Raw genomic sequence first — 20,176 nt, forward strand, 5'->3', positions numbered from 1 at the left:
CGGCCATGTTGTTTTGTCTTAAATCTAGGTGGCTGGCTTGAGAAGGACCTCCTGCAAATTGGGTTGCTTTTAATGTTGATTGTAGTTCCATGGTGACCGTGGGGTCTTAGGGTTTGTGGATTGGTCTGAAATGACCTTGGTGGTTGGTTTAGAGGGCTTAGTAGTAATATTTGTGTTTATGATATTCTCAATTTGAGCTTCTTTCTATCTTCCATGGATTAGATGTGTTGGAATGCAGGTTATCGTATGGTTGCAATTTTTTCAGATTCCTTGCATTCTCTTCAGTTGAAATGATTTTATGAAGTTTCATCGATACATTTTCATCATTAGTTCTATTAAGAAGCTCGTGTCTAGTGGTGTATTGTGTGACACCCTTAATTTTATATTAAGGAATATAATCACATAACTTTACTTATTTATTTAGAATAGTAAGGACAATCATAATAGCTTTATTGAAGATAAGCTAATACATCCATAAGATATTACAACACAAGTTCTAGTCTTCATGCAAGACACATTACATAAGTCATCGAATATAATACATATCACATTATTTATCTTCTAAATAGCGCCCATGATAACTATCGAGACAATCATCACACCCTGGGCAGGTACCTCATATAAGCTAAGGTTTCTTCTCTGAAAAAGAACATGAAAGTAAAGGAATGAGAACTTTACAATTCTCAGTGATAACGATATCTACTCAAAACAAAACAAAAAACAAAAACTTAAAATCTTAAATCATATATCATTTAGATCATCATTCAAACATCTTTCTTGGTCTCATATCACCATAGTTTTCATATTATGTCTTCTGCATGTTCCAACTGCGGCTTAGAGCTCTATCCAAATGCAAGGGCGTCCCCCTGCCTAGGAACCTGTGTTCCAGGAACTATGCAACTAGATCACCTCAACTGCTGGAGGATCATCTCTTAAGTGTTTTATACCAATTCTCATCATAATAACACATGATACATTGTTATTCATATGAAAACAAGCATTTTATTTTCAGAGAAAATCACCACAATCATATAAATATGCATTCATGAATAATAGTGACTAGAGAGACGGCAGTGCCGACCATTTTGGCTCATAAGAACAAATTAAAAATAAGAAAAAGAATACAAATTAAAAGAATTAATATATAAAGTGCATGCAGTAAGAATGTGTAATAGAGTAAATTTAAATAGAATAAGCGTTAGCCTATAAGAAAGGTTACCCCTTAAAGATAGTATATATATAATATTGTTATAAAGTCATAAGGTATGTTCTATTCTAAGAACATAGAGATAGAGTATAGTCCCTAATGTGAGAGGATTGCGATGTGAGAATCTTAGAGAGAAAAAGTGTAACCACTTAGAGAGAGAATGTCACTGAATTTCAAGCTTGTTATTTCTCAAATGAGCTAAGAGTTCCTTACAACTGGTAGCCGCACCCTATTTATAGGCTTGGGGTTGGACCCAGTGCCCCTGATCGCTCGTGGTGGGTGATAAGCGCATAATTGATGCACTTAATGTGTGTATTTCTAAGCTTCATTATATACATTTTTGTGCTTAATTGTTATGACTTAGCCATGTTTTGACCATTAGTGCTTATTTGGATTAATCATGGAAAAATTCTATACTTTTAGTTTCTGTGACTGCTTTGCTAGAACAGGTTGAATCTGAAGCTACGAATATTAAAATAGGGCGAATAATATGTTGTTGGAAAGCTAACTCGAAGCCCTACAATTTTCATTTTCAAAACAATTCCAGAACCAGCCTTGAACTTGGTATTAATTTCCTTGCAAAGTTGTTGTCGCCAATCCTGCGAGTCTGAAACAGTCTGCACTAAAATGATCATATCTTGGGCTACATAACTGCGAATTAGGATCCGATTGAAGGCCCTCGAAGCTGACTTAATGGGATACAACTCTTATGTTTATCTTGATGGAAGATTCAGACTTCTTGTGGGACCCGCGAATGCCTGGGCGTTCAGTAGCTTACTCCTTTATGTGGGCCCGATTTTGTGAAGATTTAGAAAAGATTTAGATAATAAGATTGTTACTTGGGGGGAGAAGTTGATTATTAGTATAAATAAGTGAGGTTTAGGCTTTTGTTAGACAACCTCCTATCTCTCCTTCTTTTCTAATATGAGTTGCTAAACTCCCTAGTTAGTCTTAGGATTATTAATATTCTCGTGTTTGCAAACTTGAGGTTCTGTTCTTAATGGAAATTCCTTCTTTATTAATTCTCTTCATCTCTATTTCTGATCTAGGGTTTGCTTAATTCCGTAGTTTTAGAAATAAGAGTTGATGCATGTTCGCTTAGTTCATGTTAGTTCGTAACTGTTTCTTAATCGCTTAGTTTAGGAAACTGAGAATTGATTTTCGCTTAGTTAATCAACTCTCACGAATTAGGGAAACAATGAGGAAGAATTAATCTTTTGTAACCGATGAAGGTTTGTTGCACTTGAATGTTATAATCCGAGGACTAACACTTTCTTTTATCTGAATTAAATCTCTTTTAATTTCTGTTTGTTACCTTCTATCAAATCAATCAAAAAAATCTCCTTTTTAATTGCTTTATTTTACTCTAATATCAATTAATAATTTATCAAGTCCTTGTGAGATCGATCCTGGTGTTCATCACCTTGTACTGCATTCAAAGCAGAATACTTTGGCACGCATCACGACAGTGCGTTCGTTAAATTAGCGCCGTTGTCGGGGACTTCGGTGATTATTAATTGTTCTTAGAGTATTTTTTTCGTTTCTAGTTTAATTTATTTTATTTTTATATTTATTATTTTTATTTTCGTTTTTATTTAAAAAAAAGACCAGCGGTTACTATTAGATTTTATTTTATTTATTATATTTTATTTTATTTATTAGATTATAGGTTGTTTTTGGTTTTATATCTTCTATTTTATATCTATCTCATATCTTTTATCTCAATCTCATATCTTTTAATTCTCTTTTCTATCCTTTATTTTTTAGAGCATTATCTTCTTTCTTCTTTCTATATCTTTTCTCTCTATTATTTTATTTTGCTATCTTTTCTATCTTCTTTCCATTTAATATTATTCTTATTATTATTACTACTAGTGTTTTTTTACCCGTGCGATGCACGGGGAATATGTCTGTCGTATTTGATACGTGAATCAATACGTTGATTATTTAAAATTTAATAAACAAAGATGAAATAGAAGAGTCTTAAATGGTAATTAAAGTGGACAAAAACATAAAGGCGATAGAACAAATCATAGATATAATTCATTACCAACATATTAAACAACATATGAAATAGAAGAGTCTGAAACGCTAAGCAAAGTGGTGAAAAAGTCTTATATTGAAACACTTGTTTGAAATTTGTGCGATTGAATAACTAATAAACAAAGATGAAATAGAAGAGTCTGAATTGCGAAGCAAACGACTGATTAACGACACTTTTGTGTGGAACTCATTGTCTGTTGCAGTGCGATCTAAAGATTTAATTGTTTTAAATGTTGCCTCCAGTGGGATAGCTTCTTTACTGTTGTCCGTAGGGAGAACTGCTCATTCCATATTCTCAATATACATCTCAATAAATGAAGTCTCCACGTGCAACCTTCGTCAGGGATCGCTTAAAGCAGAATCGCTCCAAAAGGCGAGTCTTATTATATGGGATGAGGCACCAATGATGAACAAACATTTCTTTGAAGCGTTGGACAGGTCTTTTCATGCATACATTGACCTACTGTACACTGAAAGGTGACTTCAGTAAATAAATGTTCAAGGGGAATAAATGAATTCATGCATCATACTCAGAATTTAGTATTCTTAATACTTTTCACAAATAATACAGGCTCTGATTGTTAAATGTTTGACAAATACTTAAATTTATCAAAATGAAATCACATTTACCTGAGTGAGGATGCATCCTTAAAAGAATGAAGACTGTTTTAAACCGACAGTGTCGGGGCTCCAGTTGTACTCTGCTGACATAGGAAGTATATAAATGCTCATATTTACCTCCACATGTGAAACAAATTGAAGTTTCTTTGAGCTAATGCTAACTAAAGACTCCACACTCCACAACAGTTCTAAACTACTAATCTAAAGTTTTCAAATTCAACCATTTGGTTTCTTTCTCTCTTTCACTTTCCATGATAACAAAAGTTAGATATATTTAATTAAGTGAATCCCAGTGATAAGACATGATTTCTTTTTGGGTCAAAAGTGTTGAGGCATGCTTCAATAAACCAAGGGCACCATTTTTGTAATGGGCTTACTCAATTACACTGCAATTCACAAAAGTAACTTGACACTAAAACAAAAAAATGAACAATGCAAGGTTAGGCATCAGTATGAGACCTCAACATAAACCTGATGCCAAGTATGCTAATCGCACAACTTCAACTTTGCCTTTAATTGATGAACATGGAAATAAATTATTAATATAGAAGGAACATAACATTGAATATAAGGAGAACCAAATTGGACAAATGTGACGAAAACTACTAAACTGAGTGCACATGAATTCCTTCCTTTATAACCTTATAGTGTTACCAAAACGCAAATGCTACAATTCCATATAAGTTTTGATTTCTCAGCTACAATTAATTATATTTCTGTTATCACCGTTATTAGGTAGAAGCTTTAAATATACATTGCAAAAGTACAAGAAATACTGAAGCAAAGAAACCTTACCATATTTTCTTTAAGTAGTATCGTGTATATGGTCTCAAGTTCTGATCTACGACCATCAAACTCTTCAATCTTTATAGGTGCCTGCAAAACTGAACAAATGTGTCAATTTCGAAGGACCTACTCCTGCTGATTGCTTTTTAATGTGTGAAATGCATCACATCAACATGAAATTTGTAAGGCTTAGGATTCAAACTAAAATTATGACCCACTCACCCCGGTGCGGCAGATCGTTTGGTAAGAGGAAATTCTGCATCTCAGGTCCTCCGCAGTAAAATGAGCTACTTGTGGTGGTAGTTGAGATCCTGGACACACTGCACATTCCCTTCATTTATTCTATTGCTCAATCACCACAAAGCACCAGCTGCAATCAACACATAGCAGCAGAAGAATATCACATTGTGACTGGAAAAAAAGTTTGTACTCGGTAGCTTTCTATATAAATCAAGAAAATAAAATTGAGGTACCTCTTTTTTGTAGTCTTGTAAAGTCTCCTGTGTGTATCCATTCCCGAAGTAAACCTTGATGTCAACATCCTGATGAAAAGAAAATAAGTTTTAGGGAAGATGACAAGAATACACTTTTCCTCGTGAATTCTTAAGCAACAATTCAACAGCGAAACACAATAAGTTTTTGTGAATGATGTACCTTGTCAAAAATAGGGAATTCAATAGCGGATCAAGGAGAGAGAGCATGGAATGAATAGCTTCTTCTTTCCTCTGCTGTCATTCATTCACCAAAGTTAGATCAAACAAACATTGAATCAAGAGATTGCAACCAAATTGGACAAATGTGATGAAAACTACTAAACTGAGTGCACATGAATTCCTTCCTTTATAACCTTAGAGTGTTACCAAAAAGCAGGATTGTTCAAAAATCATATGACATACACAGAATTTTCAAAATCACATGGAATCCTCCCTTCCAAACGATTGGAAGGTAGATTGCGATCTGCGAGTCTGGTAAAAATTAACTTAATGAAAAGTAAAAGGTAAAATTATTAAAAATGAAAGCATAAGTACAAAATACCGGTCCTTGCAGATCTTGGTAGATAATCCTAAAAGAATGAAAGCACATGCTACAAGAAGCATAGGCAATAGATTTATGTCCAATCCTGATATAATGTAGTAGATATTCATGAAGATAACAATACAATTCTCAAGAGATAAATGTACCCTGCTTATTGGTAAAAACTAAAATAGATCATGATTGAAATACATGCAACATAAACCATTTTCTCCAGGCTATTTTGACCATCAATTTCCTGATCATTTAAATGCTAGAAAGCCATAGCAACTCAACACATAAGCATATCAATAAAACAAAATAGAACCAACCTTTTTGAACTCTAGATTCGGCCAGTAGCAAAATGGCTTAAAAAACAGCAGCATGCCAAATAAAAGAATAAAAAACATGATAGAACTGAACATATATATTGATTGAAGTATGAGGAAGAGAGAACTTACAGTTACAGAAGACATTGGGATCTAAATGTCTTCCACTTCTCTTCAATCTCACAACACCGCCGAGAGGAAATCATCATAGGGAGAAGATCGCTGCGGCGGTCAGGAAGACAGTGAGTGTGACGGTGATGGTGGTTTCGATGTCGGAGACGAAGGAGTGCGAGCAGGTGTTGTCCCTGTCCATTGCGAATGGATTCATGTGCACAACATAAGAAAGAGGTAAACAGTCAATGTTCTTATAGGAGAGTAACTCATACCCAACGTAAGCTACTCTTGTTAATTTGTTATGAACCAAAAATCCTTCACAAATTCGTTCGGTTAAAAAAAAAAGGAATGATCAAGAATACAATACCTTGAGATCATCCAGAGAATAATCATTCTTGCATGAAAACATTTCATGCCCAGAATTCCCACACCTTAGGAAAACGATTAAGCTTTTTAGAAGCCCTCATGTACTTCTCTGGACAGTCTTTAGCACGGTGACCTCCTTTCTTGCAAATATAGCAATCGTGTCCCTAAAGGAGCATCAAGCAAGTTAAAAGCCAAAAAAATCAAGGTGCGTTCGTTGGAGGAGGAGAACCCACACTCTCCATGGCAACCTTTGGTAACCCCATTAGTGGCTTTATATGCAACTTCTATATGCTTTCTCAATCTTAGATACTTATGGCAAATCTTTTAAAATTTTAATATTTTATGAAAAAGTTTCTTAGATTTAAAATTACCTTTAAAAAATCGTTTCAAGATTTGTTATGGAAATAAATTTTAGGTGAAGAAAAAGTTTGTTTTTAGAGTATTAATTAAATTTTATGGTATTTTTATTGAATTTTCAGATTTTTATTTAATTAAGAATTTTATGAGTTTTTATTGCGATTTGTTAGTTTTTATTAATTAATTTTTATGATATTTTTCTTGAATTTTTATATTTTTATTTAATCTAGGTAAATCTTAGATAATTAAGGCAAATCTCTTAAAATTTTAATATTTTATGAAAAAGTTTCTCAGATTTAAAATTACCTTTAAAAAATCGGTTTCAAGATTTTTTATGGAAATAAATTTTAGGTGAAGAAAAAGTTTATTTTTAGAAACATATATGCTTTTTTTTTAATATTTTTAATATCAAATGAGAATTAATCTATGAGTGACAACTCATCAAATTGGCTTGAGAATTAACCTGAGAGCGACACGTCATCAAATCAGCATTAGAGAAGCTCTTCTTTTCTAATATATATTGATTGATTTGTTTTGTTTCCGTATACTAACTTTAGTTTTTTCCGTTTCAGAGATAATTACGTTTTTTGTTTTAGATTTTTTTATTTTTTTTTATTTTAGTTACTAACGTTTTAATTTTCTTTTCCACTAACATTTTTTTCCTTTTTTTTATTATCTTTGTTTGTGGTGAAATTTTATTTTTTGAAAATAAGGGAACAAGTGTTGGTTTGTGGAGCTTTTGCAGTGATGGAAGATAAACTTGATGAGCTAAAAGCCAAACTCGACGAGAGCCATCAACAACAGTTTGAGTCACCTCAATGTTATCCACAAGAGAGTTTTGAAAATATTTGGTGTGACCCACCTTGCTATCATCCACAAGGGCAATTCCAACAGCCTATTTATGCACCACCATGCTACTACCTGCAAGAGGAATTTCAATATCCTTTTCATGATCCACATCATTCACAAGAGGAATTCCATCAACCTTGGAATGATCCACCCCAATTTTTGGAAGACCTTTCAAAGCAATATGGAGCAAACCAAGCCCAGTTTCAACAACCTCGACACAAGGAACCTTCCATATTGGAAGAAATTCAAGACATGTTGAACCAAATGTCTGCAAATCTCAATGCAAATGCTTATCAACACCTGCAAGATACTGCGAATTTACATGCTCCAGTTAACCAGCTAGTTGCACACGCTCCCACATTGCAACATGAAGTTGATACGGAGATTGATGATGAAGTTAATCCTTGTGTTGATACTCATCTTGATGCTAGCACTGATGGTTCTGGTGATGTTAATGAGTTTGAAGTCAATGTTGCTTCTGATGCTGATTCTAATGATGAAGACAACAAACAAGAAATACATCTCCCTCTTCCACATAGAACTTATGAGAGTGAGAAGATGTATCATGGTGAAGAAGAAAATAAGTTGTTGGATGATTTCAAGAAGTGTTTTGCAGTGAATAAATTTAAGAAGATGGATGTAGAACGTGGATCTAAATTAGCAATTTTTCCACATAAGCCGCTTTTAATTAATCTAGACATTTTTGAAAAAGTCGTGCTTATTGGAGAGTCTGTTGATTGCAACCAATCAATTTCCATAGAGGAATATGTTTTGAAACCTCTACCGAAGCTTCCAGACAAAGAGTTGATTGTTGAATGTACTGATTTTTCATTTACTCTTATTTCAGGTGATACACATGCTTGGGAAAAGTTTTCACTCAAACTGAACATTGTCATGAGTCACGCTGAAGGTGCTAGAGAACAGTTTGAGCTTGTTAAGATTGTTGCAGATGAGATCCCTCCAAAGCCACGTGACTTGTGGATTGTCGTTGTTGTGCCTCAAGACTATGAGCTTCCGCTTAATGCAAGGCCTCCACCGGACCCAGGTGATAGCATTTTCAGAGCATTACCAGGTTTCATGTCTTGCCAGCTCCCTTGATCCCTGGTTTTTCCTAACCTTTCTCTTTTATTACACTTGTCTAAATTATTTGATGATTTATGCCTCACATTGTGGACAATGTGTGATTTAAGTGTGGGGGTGGGAATATTATTTAGAAGTAGTAGAACCTCAGTTAGGATAATTTGCAATTTTATTTTAATTTATTTGCTTTGTTTTTATTCTTTTCAATAAAATGGTTCACACTTTTTCAATGAGTTTTAGAGATGCTGAGTTTGTGAGCAGTATAACCATTTCTTTTTTGTTAAGTTTCATGTCTCTCTTGGATGAAGTTACTTGTATTTTGAGTCCATCATGATTTGCATTGAGAATTGATTTGTTGGATTCATTGTGTTATATGTTTGCCATGTGAGGACTACCTTGTGAGATTTTGGACCAAACACTTGAATGGTAATATCTTTGCCATGATTCTCTTCTTTCTTGTGTGATTTCCTCATGTTTATATGCAGTGCAGAACTTGACTTGATTATGACTAAATTTGTTGTTCATGTGCATACATTGAAGTGATAAGGCATTCTTTTTTAATAAGCTAAAAAGCTTACCTTGCATGTTTTAACCTTTGTTTTAGCCCCTTTGAGCCTAATATCTCCATTCTTTTGCAGCTCATAACAAGCCTAAGTGAAAAACATTGATGATACCTTACCTTTGGGAATTTAAGAGCTTTGGAATTGTTTTGAGAATTAGTATTCAATAAGTGTGGGGGTGAATTATTTGAATGCATGGTCTAAGTTTCTCTAAAGAGGTACCTTCTTTGTGGATAAATTGTAAGCAAGAAAAAAAAAGTTCAAAGAAAAAAGGAAAAATGCAAAAGAAGAAGGAAAAAAGAGAAGTTACAAAGTGAAGGAAGATACTCATTGCAAAAGGAAAAGGAAGTGAAAGTTACAAAAAAAGAAAGTTGTGAAAAGGAAGAATGTGTTAATTCTTGGGGTTGTGAGTAAGTTTAATTTGAATTATTCTCCATTGCTCTTATTTTTACTAAGGTTTTAACTCTGAATATCTTTCATAAATCCTTCCTTGACCTTAGCCTCATTACAACCTTGAAAAGTCCTTTGATCTTTGTGTGCATTTGTTCAATTTAATTGATGTGTTAGAATCTTGTCAAGCCTATGATAGATGCATGTTTTCATGAGATGATGAGAGTTGCTTAAGCATGATTCAACACAAGCCTTAAACACTTGAGAGTAGAGAGTATAGCACTTGCTTCCAACTTTGATGTTCAAATTGTAATTCTTGTTGGCTTGGAATGTAGGTGATGAAATTCTTGTTTGTCCAATCTATGAGAAAAGTGAAGTGGTTATTTTCTTGCTCATAAACCTGAATTTCTACTTCTCAAAAATAAGTATGAGCTGAGTTTTTATGTTTTATGAAGTACTTGTTATCATAAGTGATTTTCTGATTCTTCGTTGAGTTAAGTTTTGCCCCGGAGTGCAAAAGGTTAAGTGTGGGGGAAATTGATAAGCGCATAATTGATGCACTTAATGTGTGTATTTCTAAGCTTCATTATATACATTTTTGTGCTTAATTGTTATGACTTAGCCATGTTTTGACCATTAGTGCTTATTTGGATTAATCATGGAAAAATTCTATACTTTTAGTTTCTGTGACTGTTTTGCTAGAACAGGTTGAATCTGAAGCTACGAATATTAAAATAGGGCGAATAATATGTCGTTGGAAAGCTAACTCGAAGCCCTACAATTTTCATTTTCAAAACAATTCCAGAACCAGCCTTGAACTTGGTATTAATTTCCTTGCAAAGTTGTTGTCGCCAATCCTGCGAGTCTGAAACAGTTTGCACTAAAATGATCATATGTTGGGCTACATAACTCCGAATTAGGATCCGATTGAAGGCCCTCGAAGCTGACTTAATGGGATACAACTCTTATGTTTATCTTGATGGAAGATTCAGACTTCTTGTGAGACCCGCGAATGCCTGGGCGTTCAGTAGCTTACTCCTTTATGTGGGCCCGATTTTGTGAAGATTTAGAAAAGATTTAGATAATAAGATTGTTACTTGGGGGAGAAGTTGATTATTAGTATATATAAGTGGGGTTTAGGCTTTTGTTAGACAACCTCCTATCTATCCTTCTTTTCTAATATGAGTTGCTAAACTCCCTAGTTAGTCTTAGGATTTTTAATATTCTCGTGTTTGCAAACTTGAGGTTCTGTTCTTAATGCAAATTTCTTCTTTATTAATTCTCTTTATCTCTATTTCTGATCTAGGGTTTGCTTAATTCCGTAGTTTTAGAAATAAGAGTTGATGTATGTTCGCTTAGTTCATGTTTGTTCGTAACTGTTTCTTAATCGCTTAGTTTAGGAAACTGAGAATTGATTTTCGCTTAGTTAATCAACTCTCACGAATTAGGGAAACAATGAGGAAGAATTAATCTTTTGTAACCGATGAAGGTTTGTTGCACTTGAATGTTATAATCCGAGGACTAACACTTTCTTTTATCTGAATTAAATCTCTTTTAGTTTCTGTTTGTTACCTTCTATCAAATCAATCAAAAAAATCCCCTTTTTAATTGCTTTATTTTACTCTTATATCAATTAATAATTTATCAAGTCCTTGTGAGATCGATCCTGGTGTTCATTACCTTGTACTGCATTCAAAGCAGAATACTTTGGCACGCATCACGACAGTGCGTTCGTTAGTGGGTCAGTTGGGCCTCTTAGGGGAGGCCCAAACCCCCTGGCTCACTCACCGCCCTGAGGCAAGCGCCCTTGGGCGAGGGCTCCTGGGTCTCACCCAGTCCACAAGTCCACAAGACACCGAGCTCGAAGCATGAGAGCTAAGAGTGTCTTAATAATCAAAACTAACAAATGCAAAACCTAGTGATTAAGAATGATTGCCAACATGGCATAGTAAGTAAAGCTAAAGCCAGTCTCCGGTTCCCTTTACAAGCCCCTCCGAGTCCACGAGTCCATAGGTAGGCTTGCGGCGACAGCGCCTGGTTCTCTCACCCGACTCCAGCTGCGATCGCCGTAAGTCACGGTGGCCTGACGCGTGTAGGCCACTTGTAACGTACTGAAGAAGTGCGAAGGTAAGTGAATCTGCAGAATCCCAACTGCTGCCCTCGAAACGTCCCCTCAAATCATGATAAAGCCCGTCAATTTGAATTTTAAACCAATCAGCTTCAACCGTTGTAACTTCTCATTTAATGCGCCGCTTCCGCTTCCCCAAAATCCCTCAACTGCAATCATTCCTCTGTCATCATGGTGCACGATTCTCCACCTTCTTCCCACGTCCATCAGCAACTGTCCACAAAATTCCCCCACGCGTCTCCCCTCAACAGCCACCCCCTTCCTATAAGGACGTTATTACCTCACCCTTCCCTTCTTTTACATCCTCAACTCCTAGCCACCCTTTTTGTTCAAAAAGGCCCTTCGAAAAATTGCTACTCCGACACCGACGGTGGTCCTTATTCCGGTGAGTATCTAGAACCTCAAAAGTTGTTTTCATTTCTTCCCTTTTACCCCAAACTTTGCGCTCTCCCCAAATGGCATCAAGACGCCAAACCAGGAGCTCCTCCCGTGGCGCTACCGTCGCTACAACCTTACGGTTCGTTCCTCCGGCCGACCTTCCCCCTCCTGGGGGAATCCCTCTTGACGAGGAGGACATTACCACTTTCCGACTTAAGACCTGGGAATCTTTACCACCCCCCGCCCTTAGGGGTCTTCTGGCCGGAACGATTCCTAACCAGCCGTCTTCCTTTGAGCAGTGGAAATCAGTTTGTGACCTCTCCTCGAGGTCCGGTGGTTTTTGCCATAAAAAGTCCCTCGACAACATTCTTAACTACAGCGGCTGCTCGGCTTTCGAGCGCCCTTGGCTTCGCCGCCCTTACCGTGACGTGAAATACCCTCATTTTTTCTATGTGCACGAGTACATGTTCACCAGTCTGGGGATCCTGTTTCCCCTTTCCCCCTTTATCTGCTCCCTGCTGCGCAGCGTAAACGTCGCTTCCTCCCTACTTCACCCTAACAGCTGGGCCTTCCTGCGGTGCTTCAAAATCCTCTGCGACGCAATCCAACAAGAGCCAGAACCCTCTCATTTCTTTTACTTTTATGGTGTGGCCATCGAGCCATCGCCCCCTCGCAGCTGGGTCTCCCTGGTAGCCAGACCCAACCGCCAACGCTTCAACCCCATTTGGGCTACCGTTACGGATGACCTCGCCCGCGGGTATTTCAAAATCGTGGTGTCCCACGAATACCCCGAAATCTTCACTTTAAGGGACGACACCGCCCGCTTCCCTTTGTACTAGACCAAGGAGGCGTCCCAGATAGTCGACCCGCCCGAGGGTTCTCTAACTCCCGAAGACAAGACTATTATCAGCTTCCTAGCCAGACTTCCGGTCCTAGACTGCGCTCGAGTGATTGGTAAAGCCAAGATTTCGTCAACTCCTGCCTATTTAGGTTTCCCGTCCTTCCCACGATTTGTTCTTTGCCCTTCACCCATTTTATACTCTCTTTAATCCTGCTGAATTTTCCTCGTTGCTATTTTATTCAAGGAAAATGAATTTTACTAGTGCAGACCTTTTGGCTGCTTTCGAGTAGAAGAAGGACGACCCATTTCCCCCTCGTGTCAACCTGAAAGGCGACAAGACCCCGTCCCCATCTCAGTTAGGGGGCGAGGTCAGGAAACGGGCGTCTTAGAGTCCTGACAAAGAGGCCTCTCAACTTTCTCCCAAGAGGCAACACAGTTCAACCACCGTTTCTCCCACTGGCGGGAGGAATGTCCCGACTTCCGCCTCCAGCGAGCTCGGTGGACCTTCCAAGACAGTTCCGGCTCCTTCATCTAACGTACGGGGCGAGCCAGTTAACAAGGCCTCCGCCGGCGGGACTGTGGCCCTGCCGCACGCCGGGCAAAGCTCAACCTATCCACAGGTTCAGCGCAGCCGCCGCCCCAGGTCACAAGCCACTCCAACCCCTGGTTCCTGGTAACCCGGGAATGCCGATTACCCTCTCCTTCACGCTGGCGCAAGCTGCGAGGATGGATGATGTAGTTCAAAGGTAGGGTTTAGACAAAGTGTCTGAGGGCGCTTTGGCGACATTGCTCCATGCCTTTCACCGCTACAAGTGGGTAATCAAAGATTCCAAAGTTTTGCGGCAAGAGGTGGCCTGCCTTCACGCCCTTAACTCTAAATCTGTTGAGGAGCGTAAGGTACTCCTGGCAAAGCTAGCTTCCCAAGAGGCCGCCTTGGTTGAGCAAATCAAGCGATCTGAGCAAATCAAGCAGTCAAAGGAAGACTTGCTCGTCTCCAAAGACCAAACCATTTACTCCGTGAGTCGGAACTTGAGACCCTTCATGCGGAAATGGTTAAAAAAGACGAGGCTTTGGTCGCCACACAAAACCAAGCTCAATATGACGCAGTAGCCCTTGAAGAGAAACAAAGATCAGTTGCGGCGGCAGCTACCGTCTTTGAATGTGGTCGCGGCTTCTTTCTTGCCAAGGCCCAAATTCAGCGTCTCCACTCCCAGCTGGATCTTAACGCCATGGGGACGTTCAAGAAGGTCACCTCTGCTGGATTGGTTGGTCCCGAGGATCCTCCGGGCTTTGTAGCTGAGCATTTCCTGGACGATGAAGATGTGGAGCAAGACATAAGACATTAATATCCCTTAGATTAGATATGTAATAGAAATTTATTATTATTATTTTGAAGGACAACGCTTGCAATCCTTTTGTCTTCTTTTAATCGGGAATAGTTGCTTTGATCGCCCTTTTTCCCCTTTTTGCGCATCGCCTCGCCATGTTTTGCTGGTTGTTCGTTCGTTTTCATTTTCTGTTAAAACTGCCTGAATTTTCCTTTCAACAATCTTGAGGTTCTTCGGTTTGGTCAACAGATCTGCAAATTCCTAGCTTTCATTCCCGAAGCGTCTCGTTTTCCCATCCTAACGAAGTGTTTACCACCGGCCAAAGAATTAATGACTAATGACAGTTTCTAGTTTCCAGGCAATAACTTCATGAGACTATTCTTAGATATAAATAGCATTAGTTGCACCACCTTCGATCCTCAAAATATCAATAATCTTTCCTAAGAGATGGCATCTATGGAGACTTTGTTGAGCATTTTGAGAGAAGAAGTCTTCAAGCAAGATTTGTACCGCGCATTCAGGATGAAGACGACTGACAACCAGCGTGTCAGGAGGTTGACACGTCTCTTGCAAGCGAAGAATCCAGATCTTATGTTGGAGGTTGGGCTTCGTATTTTCATTGATTTGTCAGAAAAAATGTGGGACCTTTTGGAGCGCAGTTCAGAGGTGGACATGTTGATATGGGGTCTTGAGATCTCACTGTCAGAGAATGAAGAGGAAAAGAAGGAAGAGAGGGAGGAGATCATAGCGGACTTGGCCCCACTGAAGACTTAGAGGAAAAGTCTTGACGCGGACCTGGCTGTCATCCACCGTCGATACAACAGAATAAGGGAGACCCCACTATTTTAAATGTAACTCAAATATATCCAATGAATAAGATGACTTTGCTTTATGACGGTATGATTTAATAAATGAATGAGAAAGTAAATAGTGAATGAATGAACGAATGAATGAATGAACGAGTCTGGCGACCCGTCATGTGTCTCGCCCTACGTTACATCGCCATCTCGCGCATCTCCAATGCTTAGGTATGAGTTTCGTTTAGCGATATTGAGGGTGTGCTGGTTTTAACTAGGACTTTTGCTCGATTTTGGACCGAGGCTTTTGTTCACACGCTTTTCCCGTAAGATCAGGTGTGGCCCCACCAGCCTTATTAGGCGGGGACTTACGCCGGCTCGGCATCTAATGTCCGTGTGGGTTGCCCAAGGCTTAGCCTAGTTAAGAATGCTCACCCATGTTTTGGGGAGACTTGTACTCGCCCATATTTCGGGGAGGTTCTTGGGATAAGAAGCTTATCCGCACACGTCGCCAACGGGTGGCAACGGTTCGCGCCGGACTTTCCGAAGCGAACCCTAGACATCAAGGTCGTGTTGGGATCGCCACCTTCAAGGAATTTTTCCCACCGGGCGACCGCTTCAATTTAGTTGAAAGTTCGGAGTATTACTGAGAATATCCTTTTGTATTTGATTCTAAAATAGATTTTACACTTTGAGGGATGCCTCATTAAAAAACTCCCGTGGTGGAGAAAAAGAGTGCATCTTTATTTTTTGTCCTAATTCTTGCTTTTTCTCGCAGCGACCCTGCTCCATCTTCTGCCCACCCCGATCAGAGCACCACGTCGAACACCCCAACCTTCAAACCTGATGTGCTTGCTTTCTCCTCCTGGCTCTTGTGATGCCAGTCCCTTTGCCAGACCGCCCTGTGGTAGAGAGGACCTTCTTCTAACTCGCCTATTTGCTTGTCGCGCTTAGCTGGCCTTGAAGGTTTAAAAACCGGCGATCCCACTGGCCCCGGTATCCTGCCTTTACCTTTTCCCTGTTCTCGCGGCGGCGCGCTCGGTTCTACTTTCGCACCTTCTCTGGTTTGCCTTGTGTTTGCTCAAATGCTCTCCATCTGTTTTGCTCGACGCCTCCCTGTTTTAGATTCGTTTGAGCCGCATCTTGCGTCGCCACCCCCTTTTCCCTGCTTTCCCCCTCGCTCGCGCTTAAGAGAGCTAGCTTCCTAAACCCGGGCAATCCCCAGTGCGTTGCATCTTTCTGACTCCAATTAAAGAGGTCAAAATTGTCCTCCACCAGTTTCTCCAGACGCTTCTCTTGGTTAGCCGTGAGCATGGGCTCAATCGCCAGCACTCCTCTGCTAAATTTGTACATTTCCAAGTCTTCGATTACGTTCGCCCAGTGTTCCTCGGCATGGGCACCAGTGAACTGCCCATTTCTTCCCGTCCTACCGTCTAACCTTCCCTGACCTTGGCTGCTCCTTAGTCTCTCGCTCTTTCGAGCAACCATCTACTCCAATCTCCCTACTCTGTTCCGTCTTGGCCTTGAAAGTCCTGCTGGCTTTGACCCCCTTTCAGGATCTCGATCTCGTGGCATCTGTGTCCATCACTAACTCCCTTCTTTCCGTACATACTAAGACAATTATTATAGCATTCTCTCGCCCTACGCTGATTCACCACGATCTTTCCCACCTTACCACAGATCAGTGGGTACTTCACCGCCAGGTGAGCCGTCGAAATTACTGCGCAGTGGCGGTTTAGAGTGTTCCGCTCGATGATGACATTGTATGACGCCACAACCATACCAAATACCTTACACGCAGAAGCTTGGCGTTCTCGTCTATTCCAAAGATCGTGTCTAAATCTAGGTATCCGCGCACCCAGACCCGCTCCCCCGAGAAACCTACCAGAGTCCCAGTGTACGGCATCAGGTCCCTATCCGTTAGTCCCAATTGCTCGAACGCATCGCCGTAAATAATATCCGCAGAACTTCCTTGGTCCAGAAGTACTCTTCGCACATTAAAGCTATTGATCCTTACCATTATTACCACATGATCATCCCTATTTGTCTTAATTCCCTGGAAGTCCGCTGATGATATCACTATGTCCGGATGCCGAAAACCGAACGAGGTCACATACTCTTGCACTGATGCTACCGCCCTTGCATGCCTACGCCTTGCCGAGGGTGTGTCTCCGCCTCCACCGAAACCCCCGACGATTGTATTCACCGTCCCCACTAGTGGTTTGAGATCCTTGTCGAAGGTTTCTTCAGGTCCCTTCCTCCTTGTCGTCAAGGTTTCTTTCTCATCTGTTGTTAGCGTTCGTTGGTGGCCGTCCCGCCTGGACCTGCCCTGTTGGCCTTTGCCTGGCCCGAGGTTAGTCATTTGCGATCGTCCTGCCCTGATCAATCTCCCGATCTCTCCCTTCAACGTGAAACAGTCGCCAGTGTCGTGTCCCGCCGAGCGGTGATACTCGCACCATTTAGCTCTACCTATCGCCCCCCGTCGCGAACTAATTCCTGCGCTACTTCCTTCAACCGCATGTGTCGCCTTGACCTTCCGGAGCAGCTTCCTCAATTCCGCATTCGGGTCCCTCTCTGCCACTTCAGGCCGGCGAGGGCCAACGGGTTGCCATGGGCGGCGACGCTCGAGTTTTTCTTTTTTCGAATAAAGTTGCGCCTTGGCGAGGTCTTCTGTTTGGGTGACCCTCTTATCCCTCCGCGTACGGCTCTTTTCCTTTTTCCACCCTTGTCTCTTCGACGATATCATGTCCCTTAGCCCGCCAACCTTTTCCGCCCTCGCCCGCTTTCTCTTAAACGCGTCGTCCTCCTCATCCAGGATGTAGGCGTTCGCCCGGGCTCGTATTTCCGTCATCGAGCGGGCTGGCTTTCTACTCAACTTGCTATTCATATTTCCCGGCAACAGTCCATTTTTGAAGGCGCGGGCGCAGGCCTGTGGCTCCAACTCCTCGATCTTTATAGATGCAGCACTATACCGCTTCATATATTGCTTCAAGGTTTCTCGCTCCAACTGACGGACATTGAACATATCGTCGATTGTAACCTGCTTGATCTTGCTCGCGGAGAATTGGACGAGGAACTTGGACGAGAAATCACTGAATTTCGCTATGGACCCCCGAGGCAAAGTCGTGAACCAAGCCATTGTTGTGCCTTTGAATGTGGATGGAAACATCCTGCACTTCATCGCATCGGAAGCTACGCTTATCACCATTTTCGCACTGAAGTAAAGTAAATGGTCCTTTGGATCAGTTCCTCCACTGTACGCTTCCAGAGCAAGGCTCTTCATGTTGTCTGGGATGGCCACTTCCCTCACTACCGCAGAGAACGGTTCGAACTCTGCGACCGCCTCTGCTTCTCGTTCTCCTTCGTCTTGTCGCTCGAGGAGATAATATTCCAACTGTTCCTGCAAGTAATCATTCCGCTGTCGTATGTCATCAATGTTGCGAGTCAGGCGCCTCCAACCTCCGTCAGCGATTGGAGCCTGAGGTAGCGGTGGTCCATCCCCTGAGACTTCTTGGGAATCCTGTCGCTCTGGTGAGGCCGTTGGAGAGGGAAACGGAAGCGTCGGAGAAGGAGGAGGAGGAGGCGGTGAAGGCGTAGGAGGAGTCGATTGCTCAGGTTGTTCGCAACGAACCTCTTCTCGGCGCGGCCTTCCTCGTACACGACACATGGGGAACCGCGTCTTTGCTCCATATCTCCATCACGGCGGCGTCTACGTGTTGTCATCAAATTCCGATCACAAACCAGGAATTCAACTGGAAATACAAAAATTAAAGAAAATTCTCCAAAAGATCAAACTTCTCTCAACGAAATCACAATCCACGTAGTCTGGAAATCGAAATCTACCGATCTCCACAGACGGCGCCAAATGTTCTATCCTAAGATCATAGAGATAGGGTATATTCCCTAATGTGAGAGGATTGCGGTGTGAGAATCTTAGAGAGAAAAAGTGTAACTGTAAGACCTGGATTTGCAGAACAAGTTTAATTTCCGACTCACGCGTAGAATCAGTGTAAGCGTGACAGGAGTTCATCGTTTGAGAAAGATTAATGAACAACCAGATTTGTTTCGATGTTTCCAATCTTTCTTCAGAACGAAGTTTTGTCGTTTGACCTTCACAGCAAAAAGTAGTTTTTCGGGACAGATTAACTTACACCGCTTTTGGGATTTTAGAGATCGTTTTTCCCAAATGTTAGAGATTTGTTTGAGTTCTGGAATTCTATCGCCAGAATCTCTCTTAGAATTCACCGATGAACGTGCTGCAAAAATCGGAATCGCGAAATTTTTATTTTCCCGCGATTTCACCTTCCTATAAATAGTTAAAAATTCAAAATATCTCCCAAAACCGCCAAAGGAGGCCGCGAGTTCAAGGGGAGAAGAGGAAAGAAAGATTTTCGCCGAAACTCGACCGATCTTCGCGCAGTTCGTTCCTACTTCAAGGTATCGAGGTAACTAGTTTGATTCTTACCTCTGATCATCGTTTCTACTGTTTTTTTTAGTCGTTTCTGTGCTCAAAGTTTCGAGCTTTTTGTAAAACTGTCTGTTTTTCCTGATTTCTCTGTTGGGGTATCTTCTCTACATGCCCAAGAGCCTAGAACACTCGCCGGTATTCGCCGATTTTGATCGAGTTGTCAAGGATCTGAAAAACTGTTTCAAAACCCTTTTTGCGCACATTTTGAAACTTTAATGTCGAAAAGTCGCAATCTGACTTCGTGCCTTTAGGATTAGTTGTTACAAATGTCGTTAGGAACATCGCTGTCAAATTTGTTTTCCGAAGTTTTAACTTTGAGGTTTTGAGCTTTTATTTTGGACCAAAACGCCCCTGAATAGCCGTATTTCGATCCGATTGTCTGAAAATTTTTCCGACAGTTTCTTTGCCTTAGTTTTACCCTAAAAATACCTTGTAATCAGATTAGATCGAAGAAAAATCGACCCCCCTAATTGTGCATAGTGGCCGAGAGCATGTTTGTGTGGGGGGGGGGGGGAGTTTTTCG

The 20,176-nt window shown here is 40.6% G+C and overlaps 1 protein-coding gene and 1 long non-coding RNA gene across 2 annotated transcripts; both read right to left on the minus strand.

Moving 5' to 3' along the window:
- Window positions 1–3,354: 3,354 nt before the first annotated feature.
- On the minus strand, window positions 3,355–4,751 carry LOC130722338 (uncharacterized). Its single transcript, XR_009013897.1, has 3 exons — window positions 4,667–4,751; window positions 3,881–3,951; window positions 3,355–3,720 (listed from the first exon to the last, which is right to left on the minus strand). It is a non-coding gene; the product is annotated as an uncharacterized LOC130722338 (long non-coding RNA).
- Window positions 4,752–16,920: 12,169 nt separating this feature from the next.
- LOC130725292 (uncharacterized) lies at window positions 16,921–18,852 on the minus strand. Its single transcript, XM_057576535.1, has one exon. It carries the CDS (start codon window positions 18,850–18,852, stop codon window positions 16,921–16,923), a length of 1,932 nt encoding a protein of 643 aa, XP_057432518.1.
- Window positions 18,853–20,176: the final 1,324 nt, after the last annotated feature.

This window comes from Lotus japonicus, chromosome 6, assembly GCF_012489685.1.
Source record: "Lotus japonicus ecotype B-129 chromosome 6, LjGifu_v1.2".
NCBI lineage: Eukaryota > Viridiplantae > Streptophyta > Magnoliopsida > Fabales > Fabaceae > Lotus > Lotus japonicus.

Excerpts from the sequence above, each read along its gene's own strand:
- LOC130725292 (XM_057576535.1), bottom strand. The coding sequence starts at position 18,852 with ATGTGTCGTGTACGAGGAAGGCCGCGCCGAGAAGAGGTTCGTTGCGAA.